At 39.3% G+C, this 26,574-nt stretch overlaps 1 protein-coding gene across 3 annotated transcripts; it reads left to right on the top strand.

The window, feature by feature from the left end:
* Positions 1-2,522: 2,522 nt before the first annotated feature.
* On the top strand, positions 2,523-25,906 carry cers2a (ceramide synthase 2a). Of its 3 annotated transcripts, XM_047815987.1 has the most exons (12): positions 2,523-2,890; positions 13,283-13,459; positions 13,812-13,929; positions 14,816-14,934; positions 15,768-15,825; positions 15,915-15,965; positions 16,765-16,857; positions 18,555-18,683; positions 19,737-19,843; positions 19,986-20,139; positions 21,153-21,314; positions 21,618-25,906. In XM_047815987.1, the coding sequence occupies exons 2-11, from the start codon at positions 13,287-13,289 to the stop codon at positions 21,309-21,311; spliced, it is 1,161 nt and encodes a 386-aa protein (XP_047671943.1). In that variant the 5' UTR covers positions 2,523-2,890; positions 13,283-13,286; the 3' UTR covers positions 21,312-21,314; positions 21,618-25,906. The 3 variants fall into 3 exon arrangements, with proteins under 3 accessions (XP_047671943.1, XP_026999714.1, XP_026999715.1); XM_027143913.2 differs by having other exon boundaries at positions 21,153-25,906; XM_027143914.2 differs by lacking the exon at positions 2,523-2,890 and adding an exon at positions 12,711-12,831 and having other exon boundaries at positions 21,153-25,906.
* The last annotated feature ends 668 nt before the right edge of the window (positions 25,907-26,574 follow it).

Genomic DNA, 26,574 nt, shown 5'->3' with positions numbered 1-26,574 from the left:
TAATAATTTCTGTGCTGTGTCTGAGATGTTATCTCTAATATGATTAGTTACAAAAATAATCCCTACACGATCTAATATGTATCATCTTATTAACTCACTATCATTATTAAATATTGTATACAACGCATTTCTTCTCCTTCTTCATCTTTCAGCCATTTTCTCTTCTGATAAAGAAACTCTTAATCCTCTTAAAAGTCCTCCTCACTTCTCCTAAAACTGTTTGAACTTATGAACTCTTTTAAGGGTTAAGATGCTTTATGAAGAACTTTTACCTTTACTAGAATCTTCTCTTTCAGTTTAAAGGGAAATGCCCACATTTCTAAGATTTTTTTTTTTTTTTTTTTTTTTTTAGAATTTTGTCAATAGGAGAAACTCTTTACACTAAGAATTTGAATGAAAACAGGCCCTGACATCAGATCGGTGCCTTCCAGCAGGTTCTCCCATCAGAAAATACTTGTAGGGTTCTTGTAGGGTAAAAGTCCTTCGAAACCTGTTAATAAGTTTGGCCAACTGAACGAGGAGTCCAGCTGTCATCCATTTCTCCATGATGGAGTCCACTGTGCTCCTGGGAACATTGCAAGCTTTAGGAATTATTTTTTTATCCTGATACAATCGTGAACATCTACAGAGAGTTCCTTGAACCTTTTTGGTTTTTGGTCTGGAAAAACAAAACAAAAAAAAAACTCACTGCTTCTTTAAATGTTAAACGAAGTTCTCCTTACAGAAAACGTCATCAAATTAAGTGACACTTTTTATTTTTTTATTTTTTTTGCCACACAACTTTATATGATTAAGTTGTTAGGCTACTTTAAATATGATAATGTGTTAGCATTAATATAAACCAATGTGTTTAGACAAATCAACAGAATGGCTTAAGTAAAAAACACGAGGAATATGATCAATGATACGGTGATGTGACGCCTCGCAGTGCGATGTCTTAGACCATTTCTGCTCTGATGTGGATTACTTTATTTTTTATAGTACTACAGCAATTTTTAAGTTTGTTAATAAATTAAATGTTGTAGTATAGTTACCGTGTATAGTTAATGTATAATGGTAATGTATAGTTACCGTAGTGGTTTTAGTTTTGTAAACACACACACACACACACACACACACACACACACACACACACACACACACACACACACACACACACACACACACACACACACACACACACTCAGAGCTCTGTGTGTTCCTCTTGTCTCTCCCTCTTTTGGCCCGCCCTCATCTCAGTTGCAACAGAGAACAATCCTCACCATTTACTTCCTTTGGCTCTACCCTTCATTCATAAAACCGGCGCTCGACCACGCCCCTGCTTCCACAGTTACATTTAATGGCGTGGAAAATAAAAGGAACAGGCTTCTGTTATCACTCAGGCCTACATTATATCAGCTAAAACAGTCATTTTCAAGACTATCCTGTGCGAAGAGCTGCTGACTGTTGACACCGGAGACTCTTTTAAGAAATGCTTTATAAACATCACAGATTTTTAAATTCTTCTTCATATTCTTCTTCAATTATGTGTATAACAAGGTGTTTTGTGTGTACAGCTTTGTAAACAATATTTCATTAGAACGATCAATGTTATATTTATGACAAATAGGTGTTGCATTTAATTAGAGATCATTAATTAACCTGCACATACTACTTAGATAGTCACATTTTAGTGATTGGGTTATTGTTAGTTTAGTCAGCGAAAAACATCATCATCTCTCTCTCTCTCCGTCCCTCCCTCCCTCGTCTGTGCCTACTAGGGTCTTTTGGGACTCTGGGCACAAAGGAAACATCAGTCCATGTCATAGCACAATCAACCTTCAAAGCATATCTTTGCCCTGGGGGAGTTAACAAGGACACTCTTTACACACAGGAATCAAACCCCAAGCATGGAGATGTAAGGCCAACATGCCCCACAATAAATCTGCATCCATCTGGCAAAATAAAAGAGGAAGTTTTTATTCTTTACCAAAATGCAATAATTTCATTTGTGTATATGTTGTAATTCAATCGAAATACTAATTAATTTTATAAACGTTTAACTACACAAAAAATCTGCCATATTTTTCTTAAAAAAAAAAAAAAAAAAAAAAAAAAAATATATATATATATATATATATATATATATATATTTTCTTTTATATGTGTGTGTGTGTGTATGTATGTATGTGTGTGTGTGTGCGCGCGCTTGTGTGTCTGTGTATGTGTGTGCCAACTCAACCCTGACGTCAGTAAGTGACGTCAAACCAGCATGGCCGCTCACATAAGCACAGATACACAGACAAACTATGTACACAGTATGTGCACGTGTTAATTTCAGATTAACCAACACATATACATCCATAACACTGTCTCCACACGCCGCCGTTTTTGTTCTGAAAAAGCTGAACACGAACTAATCTATATTCTGATTCGTTTTTTTCCCCGCTCTCGAACGCACAGAAGTCGGAGATAAAGATGGCGTGTGTTTGAGATGACGTCATGCCGTGTTAAGCCCAGCCCCTTTCTCCGCTAGCCCCGCCCACTCATTTCTAGTTGAACTAGATGTGTCTGCTGACTGTCTTCAGGCTCAGAAGATTCAGGTAGAAACAACAAATCCTACACCTTTAGTGTCCATCCGCCGGAACCCACACGGGTGTTTGATCACAGCTCGGTCTTATAGCTGACTGATTAGAAGCTGAATGACACAGAAACAGGATATAAGCACACTTAAAGTTTCCTTCACAACTTCCTCAGAAATGTCTCAGGATCACGGAATACGTTCCTCGAGTGGCCTTCAAGCTTGAAGATCTTCTGGATTTGTTCTTTTTTTATCTGTTTTTAAGGAAAAGGCTTCTTGGTCTCGAGTTCACACCCTTCTGTGTACTGTTCGTACCTGCGTTTGGCGGAAGTAAGTACCGTTATATACCTTATACACACTTATACACACTTATACACACACACACTGAGCGGCTGTCTCCTTGTAGCAGCTCCTTTATAACGTGTTTTGTGTTATAACGTCTCTGTAACCACACAATAGCTATACAAACTGTTGTAAAAGTAACCGCGCGCGCACACAGGGCCTGGTTAAAGGGACAGTACTTCCGGTTCTGGCTTGTGTTGTTGACCTGTGTGTTGTGTGTACTGACATTTTACACATTTTTACTGACATCTGTCGTTTACCAGAAACAATAACACACACACACGCACATACACACACACACACGCACATACACACACACACACACACGCACATACACACACACACACACACACGCACATACACACACACACACACGCACATACACACACACACACGCACATACACACACACATATACACACACACACACATATACACACACACACATGTACACGCACATGCACACACACACACACACACGCATACATACATACACACATATACACACACAGGTGGGATTAGAACTCATAACCTTCTGGTCAGTAATCCAACACTAGGCTTCTGCATCCATGTACTCATCCCCTGGGGTAATCTCACTACTATTCAACAAACAAATCCCACTCTGGGATCGTTACTTAATTTAGGTCTGTTGCTATGGAAACCTTGTTGCGAAGCGATCCAGGTTCAGACAATCAAGCATCGTGTTGTCTCAGATGTCTCAAGAGGTGCAGAGCTTTCAGTGTTTCATCCTACTCAAGGATGCAGTGGATCTGGAGGAACTTTGGGTGAACACACACAATCTGTTCCAGGCCACACCGGTCCCAAGCTCACAGATCGAACCCACAACCTCTGTGCCATTCACAGACACCCTTACACCATTTCAGCACGAATACCAAATGGACAGACGAGACTGAGATTACTCCCTCCTCATTTGTGTACTCAGGGAGGGTTTGAGCTCAGAAAAACTTGGACATCTGCATGTCTGTCTTTTGTCAGCAACAAGCTAAAATGTATGAACAAGCGACGTATATTGACTTCCTCTCAACAGCGATGCTCAGTCTTGTAGATTTAATGTCTGTTTATTTATTGATCCCGTACAGCCCAGATGGCCACGCACACTTTTACGTCCAAGCGTTTAACGCTTTTACTTTTACGTCCAAGCGTTTAATGTGTGCAGCAAAATTAATAAGCATTTCTTTGTCTGTACATTAAAGTACGCTTTGAAGGACGTCTTCTCTGAGACACGGTGAGCTCCATCTACCTTCGCTGTTGAGCCTGAACCTGAGTATAGACATTTACATTTACATTTCTGGCATACGGCAGATGCTCTTACCCATAGCCACTTAAAATTGATCTCATTTTATACCACCGAACAAGTGAGGGTTAAGGACCTTGGTCAGGGGCTCAGAAGTGTCAGCCTGGTGGAGCTGGTGGAGGATTCATGATACTGACTGAGTGAGAAATGCAACAGCAGTTCTATAATAATATTGTTCAATCAACTGTAGTTAAGGTAATCGTACGCATACGTATTAATCATTCAGACGTTTGTATTTTTATTCATCTTATTCTACACAAGTGTGTCAGAATGATGTGGGCTACGTAAAGCCACTGGGCAGAAGTTCTACACAGATGTGAGCAGGTCTGTGGAAGGACATTGGCTCGATTTTACTCATCAGCGTGTTCCTGTTGTGTTTGTACCATGATCACTGCTTATGAACACAACTGATGAAGATGATGGTGCCAGACTTCTTGATGTTCCAATTAAGTAAATGATAAGCATCTTTGAGAAAAAAAAAAGTCTTTTTTTCTGGAAGAATCCGGGTGCTGTTTTTTTTTTAAACAGTATTTAATAGCAGTTAACTCATTTCCAACCAACAAAACAAGAACTTTTTTTCATTTCTAATTAATAATAGGAATAGAATAGAATAGAATGGACATTATTTACATTGACATTATTTATTATCCACTTTCACCCAAATGAGTAGGAGGTTCCCTTCCGAGTGTGGTTCCTCTCAAGGTTTCTTCCTCATATCATCTCAGGGAGTTTGAGGGTGATTTGGGTTCTAGTTAAGAGCTTGGACATGCTGAATATTTGAAACATAGGTGTTCTAAAAAATCATAAAGTTTTGTTTGATGCTTCTTATCTGTATCAGGTTCATGTCAGCAAAAACCGGTGGACTGGACATCTGGGAAAACGTGTGTCATGTAACAAACAGAACAGTTTGAATTGAATTTGGGGAAATTTTTTTTTTATAGCTGGAAATGTTTACATATAAAGAGTTTGGTGTAAAATTGTTTAACTGTGAAGAGCTTTACTTACAGAAAACAGTTCTGGGTGTAGAGTCTTTGAGTCAGCTGATGCTCGGGGTGTCGGTATGGGAGAAGAAAAAAAAATCCAATTTTATTTTTATTTCTTTTTTAAACTCAGACAAAATTCAAAATACTAAAAAAAATGTTGAATTTATTAATAGTAGTAATAATAATGCCTTTCAAGTCACACAAGGTCACCATACAAATTCACACAAGTAACAAATAATAAAATAACAGTAAATAACAATAAAAGAAAATAAAACATGACCGTCTAACACTTACACACGAGGAGACTTTAGATCAAGCCACATAAGTGTGAATAACAGTAATCAGTATTATTTACATTTACATTTACAGCATTTGGCATACACCCTTATCCAGAGTGACGTACATAAGTGCTTAAATCTCTAGCATTGAATATATTAATGCTGGTTCACAAGGTTACATACTTAAGATATCATGAGTTTAAAACATTTGTTCAAAGTTACAATGAAGAAGTGTCAAAGGGTTTTTTTAATGCAAAAGATACGGAAAGAAGTGCTGGTTGAAGTGTTTCCTGAATAAGTAGGTCTTCAACCGCCGCTTGAAAATAGCCAGTGACTCAGCTGTCCGGACCTCTAGGGGAAGTTCATTTCACCACCTTGGTGTCAGAACAGAGAAGAGTCTTGTAGTATACTTGCCTCTTACCCTGAGAGATGGTGAACCAGTTGAGCAGTGCTGGTAGATCGGAGGTTGCGGTTTGCAGTGCGAGGAGTGATGAGGGCTTTGAGGTAAGAGAGAGCTGGTCCATTTTTGGCTTTGTAGGCCAGCATCAGTGTTTTGAATCTGACGCATGCAGCTACTGGAAGCCATTGGAGGGATCGCAGCAGCGGGGTGGTATGCGAGAACTTTGGCAGGTTGAAAACAAGCCGTGCAGCTGCATTTTGGATCATTTGCAGAAGATTGCGTTCATAGGTAGACCTGCCAGCAGTGTGTTGCAGTAATCCAGTCTAGAAATGACAAGAGACTGAACAAGTACTTGAGCAGCCTGTGTGGACAAAAATGGACGAATCCTTCTAATGTTGTAGTGAAGAAACTGACATGAGCGAGTCACATTAGCAACATGAGAGGAAAAGGACAGCTGATTGTATATGGTTACCCCAAGGTTGTGAGATGTGGCTGAAGGGGAGATCAGATCGTTGTGCAAGGATATAGCAAGTATTAATAATAATGAATGAATAATATTACTACCGAAGGTTCTGTGTCACATTTTTAGACAAAACGTGCATGACACACTCAGAAACGTCATCTTACCCACGAGCCCTTGCGGTTATGAGCGAGATCTATTCTGGAGAAAGGGCAGTAATGAACAAAGTGCATTAAATTAATTAGCGATGAAGATTAAACCCAGTGCGATTAGTTAGCTAATGGAAAGGATTAACTAAGTGACGAGTTTGTAGTCTTTTCCTACATGGACGTGAAGCTGCGGAACACTGGTACCATCAGGGCTCGGCTCATTATTTGTATTTGTAGTGTGCAGACACTACAGCGGCGTTCAGCAGACACCCTTATCCATTTTATCTCATTTTTATACAACTGAGCAATCAAGGGTTGGACCTGGAATTTGAACTCACAACCTTCTGGTCAGATCTCCAACACCTTAAACACCACTACCTCATCCAGTGAAAATCAAGCATTTCTTAACGACCGATTAAAGACTGTATATAGGATTTTATTCTGTTCTGCAGGATGCACGCTTCTGTTTCTCATGACGGAAGTAAAGCCACTGCTGGCGAGAAGAATGTCGTATTTACTTCAGGTTTAAAGTAGAACGTGACAGAGAGAGGTTACAGAAGTATGCATCCAGCTACAGTCATGTACAGGAACTACATGGGAAACTATCGACTGTACGCTGGTGGGTAAAACACAGCTTGGGGGAAAAATCATCTGGATTGTAGTTAAGTTTGTGTGTGAAAATTTTTTTTGTATTCCATAAAAGCGTTCATCTCACATTATTCTTACCATAAGTTTGTTTTTGTTTGTTTATTTGTTATTGTCAGACCCCCTGAGCTCCTTCTCGCAGCTTCAAACACAAGTCCATAAATCTCCCGTGATACAATTTAGTCGAAATTTGGTTCTCGTTTAATTCTCCGTTAATATTTCATCACTCGTGCAGGGGGACGCACACGACACACGACCAGCCTCAGACGAGACGTTCACACTTAAACATTTCACACTGGAGAGCTTACATCAGAAATATAAAAAAATAAATTCGATTTCCTCTCTGGCCGCTAGTCAGAAAGTGTTCATGCTTTACGATTCGTCACAAGAAAAAAATATAAAAAATCACATGCTTACAGAAGGTAAAATATTTTGGAGGATATTTTTTATCACTTCTTTTTGTACAAAGTGGCTAAGAAACAAAATGTCTAAAAACAGACCTCTGGTATTGAAGCTCATGTGTGTTTGGATTTGCCTTTTGTTAGTTATTTTACAGACCGTCTGTTGGCTGCCTAAGATCCTGGGGGCGGAGCTTTTGGACTCATTCGGACGTCAAACACAGCTAACCGTTAGATCCGTAATCTGTTCTTTTTTCCTTCTTACTTTAACATTATTACCTAATGCACCTTTAACTTAGATGAACGTATTGTACGTATTGACCCGTGCTCCGTGAGTTCAAACACACACAAACGTTTGTATACTTATTCTCATTCTGAACAATGAACTGCAGCAGCGATTGTGTACATATCAAGCCCCTCCCACTTTTAAAAAACTTATCCTTAAAAATATTTGGAAAGGACAAAGTTACATTTTTATATGTTGTTGTGAACCTGTACATTTTGCAGGAAGAGCGTCATCATCGCCGGAATGTTTTTGCTCACCTTAATTAGCAAATTAAGAGTTTTCTTCCAGAGAATGTTGGCTGTAGTGCCGGCTCTTAATCAGGAGACTGTCCTTCATCCTGTTTCTGTAATTATCAGGCTAGGAACATGCTCAGTGTAGAACCAATTATGTAGGTCCCTAAACACGTCAGTAAGGAAACACCTCGGAAGGTCTGCTGTACTTTTTTAGAGCCACTTACATTTTTATCTCGTATTATAGAGCTGAGCAGTTGAGGCTTGCTCAGGGACACCAGTGGACCTGGGTCTTAAACTCATAACCTTCCGATTGGTAGACTTTAACCACTAGGCTACCACATCCCCTTGGTCCCATTACGTCAGCACCTTTAAGTTCTGTACGATGTGATCTGGATTACATTTTGATTAAATGGGATTAGGGTGTATCGTTGTACTTGGTCTGCAGCAAAGTTTTGTCTCAGTAGAACGTTGCCCAGAGCATCACCTCAGCCCAGACTTTGCTATCAGGGCCAGCATGAGCTTGATCAGCATTTTGTGTAACACTAGTTCATGGCCCCCTTTTCTTTTGCTAACCACAGCACACCATCCAGACCTGGTGATGCTCCGACCCAGTCATATAATTTGGTGATATCATTTTCTCCACCGTTTGTTGTTGACCTTCTCATTGCTCCATCTAATGTTTGGTAAATTCTGTTACATCTCTGTCCTTATCTATATTTTCCAGCCGTGAGATCTTGTACGTGCTTTGTAAGCTTTTCGTGGACTTATACTAATGATACGAATTGGGTTTTTACGAACACGTGTTTTCTTGTGTAAATACGGTATCATCCATCTCTCACTAATCTAAGTAACACTAATAAACATGGTCAATATTACTCGATTCTGGTTGTCATTATCTCCGAGTACGATCGGACGGAACAATCCCTGAATGTGGAAGAGTAAGCAGCCATCAGCCCTTGTACCTCAGTGCCATTTATGACCTCAAGCATTGAATTGTTCTGAGATCCAGATACTGTGTTATCTGTTAGCTGGACTATGGAGAGCTAGTTTGCACAAGTTAAAGCATCTGTTTGAGCGACCAAAGTCCACTCAGACACACTGTAAAAGAGTTAGCTTATCTTTAGAGATTAACAGAATAAAAAAAAAACAGCTTTGGAAGGTTAGTAAGGTATGTGGTATGTCACCTCTCTGTCGATGATGTGATGGAGCCAAAGTGCAAACACACGTTTTCATTTCATTTGGTTTCATGTCAACAGTCGTTGTGCTTGCTGAACGCTAACCCTAACCCTAACCCTAACCCTGCTTGCTGAACGTTCTGTCAGGATTCGGATGACTAGGGTTCCACAGATAACTCTGTAATACTGCTGATCAGAATTTGTAGCTCTTTATGTGGACCTACACATATGAGGATGAACAGAGTGTCTGCGAAAACACTGAGAGTTGAATTGATTGATTCGATTAAAACTGACCGGACTGTGTGTCCTCAGCTCTCATGACCCTGTTCATCACTGCTAACTTATACACACACATTTCACTGACCTTTGTCCAACTCATCTCAGATCCTATCTATCTGTCTGTCTTTCTGTCTGTCTCTCTCTGTCTCTCTCTCTCTCTGTTCTCTCTCTCTCTCTGTTCTCTCTCTCTCTCTCTGTCTCTCTCTCTGTTCTCTCTCTCTCTCTGTTCTCTCTCTCTCTCTCTGTTCTCTCTCTCTCTCTCTCTCTCTCTCTCTCTCTCTCTCTCTCTGTTCTCTCTCTCTGTTCTCTCTCTCTCTCTCTCTCTCTCTCTCTGTTCTCTCTCTCTCTCTCTCTCTCTCTCTCTCTCTCTCTCTGTTCTCTCTCTCTCTCTCTCTCTGTTCTCTCTCTCTGTTCTCTCTCTCTCTCTGTTCTCTCTCTCTCTCTCTCTCTCACTCACTCACTCACTCACTCACTCACTCTCTCTCTCTCTCTCTCTCTCTCTCTCTCTCTCTCTCTCTCTCTCTCTCTCTGTGTCTGTCTCTCTCTCTCTTTGTGTCTGTCAGCCCCCCCCCCTCGCTCAGCACTGTGCCCAGTGGTGGTATTGAGCTGCAGTATTCAGTAACAGTGACCATGCTGTCATGGCGACTCACAGAATGAGTCCATTGAGAGTGGAGGCCTGTGACAGTGCGGGTGTCCCGTCGGATCACTCTGTGCTGCTGCCGGTGTCAAGACAACGAAAATCGAGTGATCTTCTGCTTCATCTCAGAATAATGTGTGATGTGAAGCTGAACTTCACATCAGTGCTTTCCTTTAAAAAGTGATGATCTGTAACGACACTGAACGCTGTTCTGAACGCTGATATGATATGCTAATAAAGTTAGCGCTGTCTACCATTCAGTCCTCACTATTTCTGAGGCTTTGAATACTTCTGGTATTTAGTTATTAGTTAATATTCTAGCTAACGTGACAGACCCTGAGGTAGATTTGGTGTCTAACTGATGTCCGGTGCTCCGTAATACTCTGTGTTTTATTCTTACTTGCTACAGTATTTATTTTAAATGTACAATGTCTTGAACTAATCAATCTGTTGTTGAAGACTGCTTAAGGGTTAAGGACCTTGTATTAAGTGGTACAGGGGCACTGTCACTGTTGGGCCCTTGAACAAGGCCCTTAACCCTCACAGTGGTGCTGTAAAATATCTGACCCTGTGCTCAGACACCAACCTCTAAAAAGTGCAGATATCCAAAGAAAGAATTTCACTGGGCTGTAATATATATATTCTTGGTCTTCTTCTTCTTTTTCTTCTTCTTGGTCTGCTTCAGTGTCGTAACGCTTGAGATTTGACACCTTTGGCATTAAGATTGCGGTTTAATTTTGACGCTGTTTTCATGCGGTGTTAGTTAACTAAACGTGTCCTATAAATGGGATTTGATGTGTTTTTCTCCCAACCCCTCACCACAAAAGCCCAGCATGTGATCCAATCACAGCACAGTGTTAATGGCTGGAAAACATACATCTCCAAATACAATTCTTTTGTATTCAAAATTAATTATTCATTAATTTATTTTATTTTAAATTGTAATAACGAGTTCTGAGTTCATTTAAACAGTACAGACTTCATAGACAGCGTGAGGGTGTTTCAGTCTTTATAACACCTCTTTGTTATATGTTTGTAATTGATAATCGACCGAGCAACGATGGGACTTTTTTAGTGAGAGCAGACAAATGAAATTCACGAGACGTTAACCATCTTGGGCAGTGCGCTAGAAGGGTGTGATTAGGTGTGATGTGCTGTTTCTCATCATGTAAAAGTGTTCCATGTTGCATTAAGTGTAACCACAAAGCCACCTCTTTACACCTCGCAGCATGTGGGACGATGTTTAGCTCATGCTAGTTTGTCATGTCATTGTCATGATTACAACTCACTCAACACTTAAGCAAATTGCAAGATCATCTCTGTCTCTCTCTCTCTCTCTCTCTCTCTCTCTCTCTCTCTCTCTGTCTCTCTCTCTCTCTCTCACACACACACACTCTCTCTCTCTCTCTCTCTCTCTCTCTCTCTCTCTCTCTCTCTCTCTCTCTCTCTCTGTCTCTGTCTCTCTCTCACACACACTCTCTCTCTCTGTCTCTCTCTCTGTCTCTCTCTCTCTCTCTCTCTCTCTCACACTCTCTCTCTCTCTGTCTCTCTCTCTCTCTGTCTCTCTCTCTCTCTCTCTCTCTCTCTCTCTCTCTCTCTCTCTCTCTCACACTCTCACACTCTCTCTCCATATCTTGAAAGCAGCAGCAGTTGCAGCAGAACTCAGATTATTCAGATGCAATTGACCGCATTTTCACTCCACTCTGCTAACTCTGCATATGGCCCAAACAGTGTAGAGGCTTTAAAGACTGATATGCGAGCTTAAGCAAGGACACCGACTGCGTTTTCACAACAGATAAGGAAGCATTGTGATTAGAGAGGCAACCCTTTGCATATATTACAGAGATAATCTTCTTAAGGAAATCAAGGCCCATTGTATGTCCGTTGAAGTTTCTTGCCACCCTTGTGTTTGTTCATTCATTTGTTCATCTGTAGATGCCTCTGTCTGAGATCTCAAGACTGAGCGGTTGTGTTCCTAGGAGTTAAAAGGAATTATCACCGTACATCATTCATGCAGCGAGCCATTTCCTCAATAGTTTGTTTCCTGTACGAAATATGAATTTAATTTTTAACAATATTAGTTTTAATCGAACTAACCCCTGGTGTAGAAATTAGCAACAAGAAGGGCGTGTATTGTTGACGAGAGCTGACAGTAAGGCAAATCACCAGTGTATCCAGAGGTGAGTTAAGCAATGATTGCATTGTTTCAGCAATGAACAGAGTTACGCTTCCATCCGTATGAGCCACAGAATGACATAGGAACCCGTAACCTTGTTCATGTTTTCACCTGTCAGGTGACAGGTTTTCACCTGTCAGTGATCAGAGTTCAGTAGAGGTCTTTCTTCATGTTTCATAAGAAGTTTGGCTTGTTGTAAGCTCCTTAGATTCATTCTGGCTCTGTGTAAATAGCTGAGATTCTTCGCTGTGTACTGCTGTATGATTCTCTCCCTCTCTCTCCCTCTCTCTCCCTCTCTCTCCCTCTCTCTCTCTCTCTCTCTCTCTCTCTCTCTCTCTCTCTCTCTTTCTTTTTTTAAACTCTAGGGTTTAGGTAAGTCCTGGTGCTTGAGGAATTTGGGTGTCTACGGTTAGCACAGGTCCCACACGGTGCTTTTGCTCAGACTTCTAAAAGATGGTGTTGGAAAGGCCTGGTCCAGTCAGTCAGCTAGTCAAGACTTGCCCTGGAGGGCAATAGGTTAGGGGCAATTGAATAATATGAAGCTTTAGTTCTTTATACTCAATTATATTAGACGTGTATGCTTATTGCATTTGCACAGGATTTGCTGGGCTCTGAGTTCACTGGGCAGCAGCAGTGATGAAACAAAGTAATAAATGTGGCCTCGTGATGCCCTGTATTATTGATTTGTACTTATTAAATGATTGCTCTTACATTGCAGCGAGGACATGGAACCTATTCTGCCACTGATCTTGTGCCATATGAGCCTGAGATTTGTGTTCTTGGAAAGTCTGGGATGATTTGTGTGGAAGTGATCACTTCCCTCTGATTGTGAAGTCCTTTCTCTCTTAACCCTCTCTCTCTCTCTCTCTCTCTCTCTCTCTCTCTCTCTCTCTCTCTCTCTCTCTCTCTCTCTCTCTCTCTCTCTCTCTCTCTCTCTCTCTCTCTCTCTCTCGCTCTCTCTCTGCAGCACTATGTTGTCCCAGCTAAGTGACTGGTTCTGGAACGAGCACCTGTGGTTTCCAGTGGGTTTAGGATGGGCTGACCTGCAGGATCGTGATGGTAAAACCTATGCCAAAGGCTCTGACCTCTGGGTTACTTTTCCAATAGCCGTGGTCTTCCTCATCATACGGCAGATATTTGAGAGGTTTGTCCACACAACATCTTTATACATCAGCACAACATTATTTGTCTGTACATGCCTTTAAAGCTGGCACGGCAACACTCTTTAATACAAAACAATCAGCTTAGTCATTTAAACCACCACAATGCCGACGATGCACGATGCTTGCTTCATCACGTGAGCTTCGTATCAAAGCACCTACACCACGTGTCTTTAAAAAGACAGTGATGTGATTGATCCCAGATGTAGGAATTGATTTTTTTGGGCCATATTGGAAATTTCATAGTATATTGAAATGTACAGTTTTTTGTGATAGGAATCTTTTTAATTCTGCTTCCACACGAGAACTTTTGTATTATTTGTATTGAACCTGTAGGACCGTAGCACTGCGGCTGGCATCTGCGATGGGAGTGGAGGAAAAGGTGAGAGTGCGGGCAGCGCCCAATCCAACACTGGAAACCTACTTCTACACCACGAGTAAACATCCAGCACAGGTATAAAACATTCCATTCTGAATAATACAACATTAGCAAAGATAATGTATCGTTCTTTTTCTCATTCAAAGCACAATGTTTAGTTCATTTTTATGGAAGGTGTCTCCTGCGTCAGCTTTAAAGCTGTTCCAAAAAGTAAGACCTTTTCTTTTGTAGTTTATTTGTAAATAGAGTTTTGTAGTTCATTCATAATCTTTCATTTAACTTTAAACAAAGCAAAAACAAAGAGACGGTCTAAAAAGAAATCCATTATTTATAGCTTTAACACAAGAGCTAGATCTAGCTTTGGTAATCGCTGTAGAAGGAGAATAAGACAGATCAGGCTACATCACACTAATTAGCTAATTGATTAGTTTCCGGTGACATCGTTCTGTGTCATGATTTATTCCTTATATAGAAAAAGGCCAGGTTGGATTTAGAATGATTCATTTTATTTCTGGACTTTTTTGTGCATTACAATCTTGAAACATTCTTTGTTTACTTTTTATAATTTTAGGCATTTGTTTTCTGCTAAAGGAATAAAACTGTAAGGTTGAAAAAACAAAACAAAAACAGGTTTAATATATATATATATATATATATATATATATATATATATATATATATATATATATATATATATTAATTAATACAAAATAAATCAATATTTCATGGATATTTTGCCAAAATGAGATTTCAATTTATTTATTTATTTATTTATTTATTTATTTATTTATGTATTTATTTATTTATTTCTCTCTCTCTCTCCCTCCCCTGGTGAAAATCTTTATATATATATATATATATATATATATATATATATATATATATATATATACTAAAAATAATACTACTTCTTTTTTTTGTGCTATGTTTCACTCCTTTTCTGTTGTCCGTATGTGTGCAGAGTATGGTGGAGAGTTTAAGTAAACAGACAGGCTATTCCCAGCAGCAGGTGCAGCGGTGGTTCCGGAGACGACGCAACCAGGAGCGACCCAACCAACTCAAAAAGTTCCGGGAAGCAAGGTACATGCAAAACATACACATCTCCCAGACAGTATTTGCATACAGGTGATGAAAGAGTAAGCATTAGAACAATAAGGGCTCTCGTACTCCTGGAATCTTCTGCCAGTGACCTTGTTTTTCAAGAGTATGTTAGAGAAGAGTGCAGTTGAGGTTTATTTGTGGTTTCCAGGACAAACGCCTTCAGCCACGCAGACAAGAATCTCCGATTCTTACGAATTCACAAGCCGGTTCAGATGAGCTGAACTTAAAAACTCCTTTTAGTAGCCTAACCACACATCAAACATCTTTTACAAACAAACTGAAAATGAAACTAAGATGATCGAATAACAAGAACACTCCATAGTAGTGGTTAACGGCTCTCATGAAGGTAGATACTCAATTTTTAAGAAGTATTTCTTTTGGTTGTATTTAGTCTAAAGAGTTTATAGATACAATTGTGACACTTTCAGTCAGTGTTTACAACTGCTTTGTCTGAGTTCATGATACTCTATGTACAGAAACCCAACAGTGCCCTGACTAATCTTGTAACAGGCGGCGATAACGTATTAATTGTTTATACCGACAGAAAATGTTTGATAAGACAGTTTACATAGTGCTCCAGTGTTCTGAATGCGCTGCAGGAAAGGTTTAACGAAATAAGGCTTAATAAAATAAAGTAGCAAATATTTTAGGGTTTTATATCTGAAAATACCTTCATAGGTAAACAAGCATTTCAAAAATGTAGGACTTGCCTATGAACTTTGGAAAGAAGTGATAAATGGAAGTGGTTTTTAAAGACCTGAGCTACAACATGGCTGAGAATTTGCTCAGAATCTGTCTGTGTTTTCTTGTAGCTGGAGATTTACATTTTACCTCCTTGCCTTCTTTTCTGGCCTGGCTGCTCTCATCGATGTGAGTACAAATAAAGCCTCATTATCTATGCATGTTTGTTTAGGTCTATATATGTATATGTATCTAAAATTGTGTATCTGTGTGTGTAGAAACCCTGGTTCTGGAAAATGGAAGATATGTGGAAAGGCTTCCCAACCCTGGTAATATCCTCTAACATAAATTCTTACATTTAATCCAGAGATCCAGACATTCGCGAGACGACGCATTTACAGCGTCGTAAGGCAGTTTGACGTTTTGTACAGAAATGAGCTAACAGCATCCTGTGTCTACTGTGCACAGAGTTATTCTCCTCTTTACTCGAGGACACACAGCACATTTAAATCTCCCTATGATAGGGTAAAGGCTCAAACTGTGAGTCATAAGTAGCATTTCTGGAAGCCCAAAGTCCAGCACAGTTAGATGATTACATTGCTCAGAAGGATTAGCATTAGCAGGTCTGGTAGAGCCGGGAAAGTGACCCTTGTCTCCTGGTACAATCATTTATTATTGCACGCATTTTTAGAGTAGTATATTCCGAGATCCCGAGTGCTCTTGTGTTGTGCTTCCTATCAAGATTATGTAGCGTCGCCATATTTTCAGCTCCACTAGTTGAGAATATTATCAGGCTCTACGTTGTATATTAGATATAACTTTTGTGTCCAGACAAATGAAATCATCATTAGACCAACAAACTTTTATGTTATCATCATATATTCACATATACTGTTTTACACGATTAAATGGTTTAAATATAGAGAACATTACTGGATTATTTACCATCATGTCTATTCACGTGGTGGATCTGACTTCAGAAATTGATACCTCTCTCTCTGTCTCTCTCTCTCTCTCTCTCTCTCTCTCTCTCTCTCTCTCTCTCTCTCTCTCTCTCTCTCTCTCTCTCTCTCTCTCTCTCTCTCTCTCTCTCTCTCTCTCTCTCTTACTCATTTCTCTCGTTCCCAGACTCTTCTTCCATCCCAGTACTGGTACTACATGATCGAGCTGGGTTTTTACCTTTCACTCCTCTTCAGCGTGGCATCAGACGTGAAGCGAAAAGTAAGTATCCAGATGTGCACATCTGCCACAGAGGTGATGTTACTGTAGTTTCAATTCAATTCAATAGACATTGTCTCAAAGCAGCTTTACAGAACATAAACTGTAGTAAGGATGTGTGAGTATTATTAGGAATCTATGGTATTATCTAACTATCCTTTAGCTTTCGTTTAGCTATTTTTTAATCACAGCATCAACGTCACATAGTATTTATTTAAGACAGACTTACTATTCTTGCATTATATTGTATATAATTGTGCGCTTAGATACAGGTATGACAACTTCTTTAACGTAGCGTACATACATTTGACTCTTATAGTGTCATTAAATCTTAACTTATAACATGATTTGGTCAATAAATGACATTTGTAAATGTCATTACTACATCATTTACCTTTTATAGCTTTGGCAGAAGCCCTACGTTCAGAGTGACTTACAGATGTGAAAGGACAATAATTTCATTGATACAACTGGGAAGGTTGAAGGTTAAAAGCTTCTCTAAGATCCTATCAGTGGTAGATTAGCAGTGCTGGGATTTGAACCCATAATATTCCTATAGTGCATTAGTCTAATGTCTTAACCACTGAATTAGTGCTGACCCATATGTGAAATATTATTGTGTCTGATCTCTTGTGTCTGATCTAAAAACCTTTTTAAATAGTGTCTGGGACTAGGATTTACCTGGTGATGTTATTTTTTTCAGAATGATTGGTAGAGCCAGACACCAGAAAAAGTATTTGTTTAACAAATCAGATGCACAAACACACCCTCTGCCTACGGCAACAATTTAGCTGAACAATTTTCTACAAGCGGCTACACAATTCACCCTGATAAACGTCTGACATTCCAAATAGCTGTGAAATCACTGATCTCATTATTACAGCTATTTGTTCATCGTGTTATTGGTCTGCGATGCTGTAGAGTGGGCAGTAATTATTATGGTATCAACAAACCTTTTGTGTTGAGAAGAAATCGATGTTAACTAAAGTTCCAGCGAGTGAATACTGACCGTTCTGCTCACGAAACTAACTCCAAGTGAGTCAGCAAACTCCGATCCTGCTCAATACCAAAGCTTTTTCTCTTATCTTACATCATGTCTCCTCTAAAAATCTTTTGGCGCTCGGGCTCATTAGCGTTTAACTGCAAAAGCCGCGCTGTGCGGTTTGTCTGAACTTCTGGAAGTTTCTAATTTGACACTTACTTCAAACTCTATCATCAAACATTCAAATCAAACATTTCTTTTTCAAAAAAGAAGAAAAAACCCAAAACGGTATATGTTTGCATTTGAAAATGTTCACTCTGGTGGCATTTCACGTTTCATTGGCTCACAAATGTGGGTGAGGGGGCGGGGCCTATTCTCTGTGTGTTAGTAACACTTTTCTGGCAACAAAGGATCTGGACCCACGGCACAGGATGTTGAAATGCACCAGTTCACAGTTTGTGTCGAGTTCACAGCATCGGTTTGATTCAACTCTATTTGCAGAGCAGAAAATGACAATTTAGAAGTTTTTGCTCTGTTTTTTTTTTAGTACAACATTTATGTAAAGACAAATTATACAATTATGTTGACATGTAAATATCCTGGTCACTACATCCACAAGACCGGATCATTTAGTAAATAATTTGCTTATGATGGTTCCCCCCTCTCTCTTTCTCTCTCTCTCTCTCTCTCTCTCTCTCTCTCTCTCTCTCTCTCTCAGGACTTTAAAGAACAGATTGTTCATCATGTTGCCACCATTCTTTTGATCAGTTTCTCCTGGTGTGTGAACTACATTCGAGCAGGAACTTTGATCATGCTGGTGCACGACGCTGCAGATTATCTGCTTGAGGTACGAGTGCCACAGTCTTTATTCACTCATCAGGAACCGCTTTATCAGGGTTGTAGAGTCGATCACAGGAGTACAGCCCGGATGGACAACACTGTAGCATGTAGCACTGTAGCCAGTCCTACTATCAGCAGGTGGGAGGAAGTGGGATAATCTGACACACACACACACACACACACACACACACACACACACACACACACACACACACACACACACACACACACACACACACATACATGGGAGAAAATGCAAAACTATGCACACACAGTAACCTGAGCTCAGCATGTAAGGTTGTGCTCACATGCGTCACTAGGAGAAGGTTTTTAGAGCGTTTAATCCAGGAAGGCTCGCTGTAGACTGTAAGAGATAAGAACGACGGGCATGTTGACAAAAAAACGACAGTTCTGGATTTTTTTTTCTATCATAACTGTTGATCATCTGATTTTTAGTATAACTTGTAGTGACTGTCATGCAAATGTATGATGCACCTTATTTATTTATTTATTTATTTATCTATCTATCTATCTATCTATCTATCTATCTATCTATCTATCTATCTATCTATCTATCTATCTATCTATCTATCTATCAGATTTAACAGATTCTAAAAAGTCTAAAGACTGAAAACTCAGGTTGTTTTAATCAGATTTTTTTTGGTGGGTTTGGAAGGATAGTGTTCATCTGTAACTTGTTCAGGTGTTCTGCATTGTTCTAGCTTCAATATCACAAAGTAAAAAGCAAATTAATCATCAACAGTTATCCAACACTGACCCCTGGTGTAAACTTTAAGGTATGACACTGAAGTTAACCGTGTCTGTGTCTCTCTCTGTCTCTGTGTCTGTGTCTCTCTGTGTCTGTCTCTCTGTGTGTCTGACTCTGTCTTTGTCTCTCTGTGTCTCTGTCTATGTGTCTCTGTGTTTGTTTCTGTGTCTTTGTTCTGTCTGTGTCTCTGTCTCTCTCTGTCTTTGTGTCTTTCTCTCTGTCTCTCTGTGTCTCTGTGTTTGTATCTCTGTCTCTCTGTGTCCCGCTCCATCCTCCTCTGCCACCTTTTAGTCGGCCAAAATGTTTAACTATGCCGGCTGGAGAAAGACCTGCAACTACATCTTTATCGTCTTTGCCATCGTCTTCTTCATCACAAGACTCGTTATTTTCCCATTCTGGTGAGAGACCAAGTTACCGATCAGATCTCATATCACCTGATGTTATGATAGATATGTGTTTGTTTTGTTTTTTGTTTTTTTAATAAATGTGAATGGAGTAATTTAAATCTGTTTCACTTAAGACTCTCTCTTTCTCTTTCAGGATCATATACTGCACTTATGTTTATCCACTGACCATGTATCCTCCCTTCTTTGGTTATTATTTTTTAAACGGTCTTCTGATGGTGCTTCAGTGCCTGCACATCTTCTGGTTTGTGCTCATTCTGCGCATGGCGATCAAGTTCCTCCCTGGCAACGTGAGTCCGTCTTTCTTTTACTGTAACCGCTTCTTTACCTTCTTTACCTTTCTCTACCTGTTTAACCTTACCAGTTAGTCATATATACCATATTTATGGGGTTTATTGGAAGAATAACGAAGAGGGTGAGCTTCCTGCGGAGAGGAAAAGGAATGTTTATGGATGTGGTGAGGGAAGACATGCAGGTGGTTGGTGTGACAGAGGACAGATTGAGATGGAGAAGAAAGAGAAGAAGTTTCATTAGAAACATTGATCTCAGTGGCTTAATCAGCTGTGAGCTTGGAGCCAATAGAGAGGCTTAATCATACCTGACAACAAACACACTCTATGACCAAAAGCACATGACAAATAGATAAAAATAAACGTGCGTCTGAGAGGAATCTTTTTATTAGCTGTTAGATTTAAAAAGTGGTGACCAGATTTGCCTTGAAAATGCATTAAAACTGAACAACCGCCTTTTCTGTTAATTAAATCCTTCTAAATGCTTCGATTAAACTGTTGACGATGATATTTCTCCTAGCTGTCAGATTATTTTAAACCTTTCTCACATTTTTTAATTAGTTTTTTTTTCTTTCAGATTAAATGTAAAAAAAATAACAGTGATGTAAAATAAAACATTAGCACGCTGGTGTGATCTGGGTTGCCAGGTCTCTGCAAAACTCTACCCCAATAACATAAGCACAAGTAAAATGAAAATGATTTAGTTTTAGAGATTTTTATGGAAATTATCTCTAATAATTTGAAGATTTTCGTTATTTTTTTCTTTTTTTTAAGCAAGCCTTAGTGTCTTAATTGATTTTTATGGTTCCACCAATAACGTTTCTTTTTTCTCTCAAACTGGGCTTAATGAGACCAACCCCAATGAGACACCACATCATTACACCCTTAGTATGAGTGTATTTTCTCCCCATGTTAGCAAACCAGTAATTAACTAACACCAAACCCTGAAAAGCTTTTTCTGTTACATTAGTCATCATTTTTAACTACATGTCACTGACTCCTTTGCCGTGCAGCATATTGTGGAAGATGAGCGGAGTGACAGAGAAGAGACGGACGACTCGGAGGATGAGGACGAGGCACCGGAGTGCAATAAACGACCCAAGACGAAAAATGGACCACTGCAGAACGGCCATTCTGCCTCAAACAACAACCACCACCGCAAGACGGAGTGATTGGTACAGATAGGAGGAGAGCGGGGATAGGGCACCCTCTATAACTAACACACACTCACTCACACACACACACTCATACACACACTCACACACACACTCTCTCTCTCTCACACACACACACACACACACACACACACACACACACACACACACACACACACACACACACACAGCACTGATAGGTTGAGGCAGGAATAGAGGCTGCTGGTTTGGAGAATTGGCTTACACATATACAGTCACACAAATACATTTGACCAAGTATTAGAAGTATCACACTTAAACTCTTATCCCAAAAATATGTTTCAGATGAAATAATCCTGACAGTCAACGTTAGTAAATGCACTAAATGCTGCAGAAGAGATGAAATCCTTGCAGTGAATCTTCCTCGTCCTGCTTCGTGTACGACTCGCCTGTTGCCTGGTTAATGTGAAGCTCTCATTCCTTCCCTGCTGTAGATTTCTCGTCACGACGTACAGTAAAGACGCCGCTCCTGCATTTCCGACCCCAGGACATTTACTAACGTCACAGAGCTTTGTCTTTGTCTTCGTCTTTGCAGCCTTAAGGATTTACCTGAAGTCAGACTTACTCATATGTGCTGAATATTTTTTTCACCAAGCAGCCTTTAGCTATGTCTCTAAACACATTCCATTACTGTTCTCACACACGCACACACACACACACACACACACACACACACACACACACACACACACACACACAGACACACAGACACACACACACTGTCATCAGCCCTCCTGTGTCCTGCCCACATCTCGGTTGCACTATAGTTTAATTTTGCCCCACACTACCACTGCCCTAGAGGTGATCTCCTGATGATCTCCTAGAACTTTGAGGACCACAAAAAAAACAACTGATCACAAAACACTGATATTAAGTTGTGCAGAACACAGAGAAATCTCTTTTAGCTCAGATGAACAAGCTTCACCGCCCAGATGCCCCAACATGAAGCTGAATATTTCATCTTTCTGCCTTTAGTGCCTTATGTTTGTCCAGCATCTCGGTCACTCATGAAAATCTGTTGAATCCGGGTTTAGATGGTTTTGGCTAGATGTTTCAGTTAAATCCAAAAAAAAATCCCAAAAAAAATCCACCTCAGTTAAAAGATTTGCTTCATTTGTGTATGAAAGAAGAAGAAAAAAAAAACGGAAACAGTTTTGTCATAGCATTTCCATCTTTATTTTTGACCTTTTTGTCCTGCTCTTTATTAACAACGATTACACAGATTAATATGGTTTTAATGTATTTTTCTTTTATTGTTTATTGTTTTTTGTTTTATGTTTATTTTCATTTCATCATTTTACTTGAGCTCCAAATTTATTTGGATCCATTCCAAGAAGTTTAACTATCATTGATTCAAATACCGTATTCTACGTTCCACAAAAATGGGTAAAGAAGGATTTCTGCTCTGTATGGAGTCAGCTGTTGGGGAGAAAACATTTCTATTTGGAGAATTTCATTTCTATAGTCATTTGTTTAGAATCCTGTTCACAAACAGAGGGGAAAAAAATATTGTAGTAGTATTAACAAGATGAAGAGTCAGTATTGATCACTTTGTTTGGCCACCAGATGCACTTTATAAAACCTGATCTATAGAAATCATACTAGAGTTAGACTTAAAATGACTTTATATTTGACTCAGTTTGTAACATTATGCATCTGTAAAACTCGTACGCTTCAAATAGACACATGAGGTTTATGAGGTTAACAGTGAAACATGTCCCTTTATAACGCCATACTGTAGTGCTGTGCGTTGTATCTGAGCTTGATGTGTTTCCCAAACCCACTGAACTCTATATTATATCCAGTGTTAGAATTAAAGATGAGAAAATACTTATGACTAGGACTAGAATTATACTAAAAGTTTACATTTTTAGGTCTTGTTTATTTTTTTTACTGCAGTTAATAACTGTCACTGGTTGTTTACCCATTCAGCTGTCAGCGTCTGTGGTCTTATAAGTGCTTTATATCTTAAACAGATTGCTGTTTTTTGCACTTGCTCTCTTCTTCCTTTTTGCTCTCCGAGCTCGCCGCATTCTTTCGTTTAGTACGATCTGTTCGTGCCAGTAGGCGTAGCTTCATACTTAGCTAAACACTTAAACAGCCATGTTTTGAATAACTACATAGTAACCTGAAAAATAATGTACCAGGCGGGTGGCACGGCTGTGCGGTAGCTTAGTGGTTAAGGTGTTGAGCTACTGACCGGGAGGTTGAGTGTTCAAATCCCACGATACACCATGCTGCTAGTGCTTGGGCCCCTGAGCAAGGCCCTTAACCCTGTAAAATGTAAAACCGCCAAACGCCGTAAATGTAATAATAGTCACCCTGAATTTAAAAAAGCAAATAAATACCGAATCTGACATAATGAGACTTCAAAATTTTTCCTCCCCAACTTTTTTTTTTATTGGTGCCTCACTTCATCTTAATAAATCATCCCTATTCCTTACAACCTTTGCTTAATGCCAAAACCAATTCAACCAAATCAGATTTCTCCTTCTGTTGATTACAGTACATCTCTGATACACACAAAAACATGATCAGTATCATAACTGCCTATGTTTTCTGTTGCGTTTTGTATCACTGCTCTGCAATTTAAGATAAAAGACTGTGGATACCCAAACCGTCCAGCTTTGTGTGTTTGTTTCCTGTGTGGATTGAGTTTGGGGAAGAGAGAAGATCCTGTTATCTGAAATGATGTCTGAAGATGTTTAGGAGTAGAAATACAACAATTAGTCGTTCCATGTGAGTTCTTGATTTTATGAAATATCTGATATACGGAACAAATAATAAGAATTAAAATGAACATCACTTACACTTCTTTGTCAGGGTCTAAATAACAATTGTCTTGTCTTCAGCAACTTCTAGAGACAAGCAAACAACCTCTGGCAACAAAAAAGTCTCAAAAAGTAAAGCAACATTTAGAAACCAGGTGAATAAAATAAGTGCACCCTTCATATGTCTACTGTCAAGAGAGAAAAAAGCAGCCAAGGTTTACTAATGAAACTCACATGATTAGTTTATCAGAAATAACCACGACTACCTTTATAGAAGCAGAGCTTATTTATAGAAACAATAAACAATTTTAAAGTTTAAAAGTAAGTTACTATTTATCGCTAACAATTGTCCATAATGATCAAGCCTGAGGTGACGATGGTGAGGAAAAACTCCCTGAGATGATTTAAGGAAGAAACCTTGAGAGGAACCAGACTCAGAAGTGAACCTCATCCTCATTTGGCTGACACTGGACAGTAAATAATGTCAATGTAAATAATGTCCTTTCTACAACAGTGTGTAGACCAGCGGCATTGTGTAACCGAGAGCTCCTGTGGAACTAACAGGTCCGAGTCACTTCCGAGTTCTTTACAGACTTAACGATAAATGACCTCAACCATTGAGAAGTTGTTTCTGCTTCTCATTCTGGGATGGATTACAATAAGACCATCTCCGAACAATAGAAAATTCCCCATTCTACTGTGAGAAGGATGGATTATAAAACTTTCAAGACGATGGACATCTTCAGCTCAAGCTCAGACGACTTAATGCTGCAAGATATTTAGAATAATCCAATAGATGCATTATGTGACCTACAGGTCGCTGTAAGAACATGACTCGTTTATGTTCATGACAGCGCCTTCAAAATATCTTAATTTTCCTCTGAAAGGATTATGGATCATGACTCTGGTTTGCTAATGACTAATGTGATCAAGGTTGAGATTTTTAGTCATCTTCATCATGTTTTTCAAATACCATCCACAGTGGATCACCACAAACACCGTATACCAAGCATGTTGGCTGATGATTTGGGTTGGTTTTTCAGCCACAGGATCATGGGAAACTTGTGGTCCAACAGGACAATGATCCCAAACACATCAACAAATCAGCATCCGAATGATTATAGGTTCCTTTTTAACTTTGATTGCTCTCAAGGTTTCTTGTATATCTCAGGTTTTTTTTTTCCAAACCCTAATCTTAACCCTACTATTTTTTTTGCCACCGCTGACTCCGGCTTGCTCATTTGGGATAAATCTGAATTGCATTTTAAACTTTTTAATTTGTATTTTATAGTTTTATATTTTAAAGAATGAAAGAAAGAAACAAAGGTGTTGAGATGCTGTGAAGAAACAAATGATGAATGTCACGTTGTAAAGAACTTGCTAATGGTGGCTCTTAGCTCTTTTGTCCTTGATTGGCTGATATTGTGGTTTTTTTTTAATGATTTTTGATAGATTGCTTTTTTTCATGTTAATAAATGTGACCTGGGTGTTCCAAATGTTTTAAAATGTGTGTATTTTGTAATGTCTGTAAAAAGGGGTGGGATCTGTCTGAATTATGTAGCTCCGGGCCGAACTCTGTGACCCACAATGCGCAGTGGTTAGTGCGTTCCTCTACAAAGTTCTGACCCTTAGATAAATGAGATGGAAACCCATGTGTGAGACAGAGTAAGAGCAGGTGGCAGGTTTTGTAATATCTTGGTTTGGGTGTTTTTATTTATTTGGATTGTTTGGGTGGGTTTATTAATCATAAAGTTATTGCTTTATTTATAATGTCAATAATAAATGAATGCATATATAGATGAATCAGAAGATTTATTCATTATTTATCATTCATGTAACAGTATCCTCTTGTTTAGGAGGCAAAACTTTCTGTAAACTTTTTATTTATTCATTCATTCATTCATTCATTCATTCATTCATTCATTCATGCAGTTAAACCAGTCGCTCTTTCTGAACACACAGTTAAACTAGTCGCTATTTCTGAACACAGTTAAACCAGTCGCTCTTTCTGAACACACAGTTTAACCAGTCACTCTTTCTGAACACGGTTAAACCAGTCGCTCTGTCTGAACACAGTTAAACCAGTCGCTATTTCTAAACACACATTTAAACCAGTCGCTGTTTCTGAACACACAGTTAAACCAGTCGCTGTTTCTGAACACACAGTTAAACCAGTCGCTCTTTCTGAACACACAGTTAAACCAGTCGCTCTTTCTGAACACGGTTAAACCAGTCGCTCTTTCAGAACACAGTTAAACCAGTCACTCTTTCTGAACACACAGTTAAACCAGTTGCTCTTTCGGAACACACAGTTAAACCAGTCACTCTTTCTGAAAACACAGTTAAACCAGTTGCTCTTTCTGAACACACAGTTAAACCAGTCGCTCTTTCGGAACACAGTTAAACCAGTCACTCTGAACATACAGTTGCACCAGTCGCTCTTTCTGAACACAGTTAAACCAGTCGCTCTT

The sequence above is a fragment of the Tachysurus fulvidraco genome, chromosome 7, assembly GCF_022655615.1.
Source record: "Tachysurus fulvidraco isolate hzauxx_2018 chromosome 7, HZAU_PFXX_2.0, whole genome shotgun sequence".
In the NCBI taxonomy this organism is placed as follows: domain Eukaryota; kingdom Metazoa; phylum Chordata; class Actinopteri; order Siluriformes; family Bagridae; genus Tachysurus; species Tachysurus fulvidraco.
Note: the sequence above shows the minus strand (reverse complement) of the source record. Positions and strands in the feature narration are given on the sequence as shown.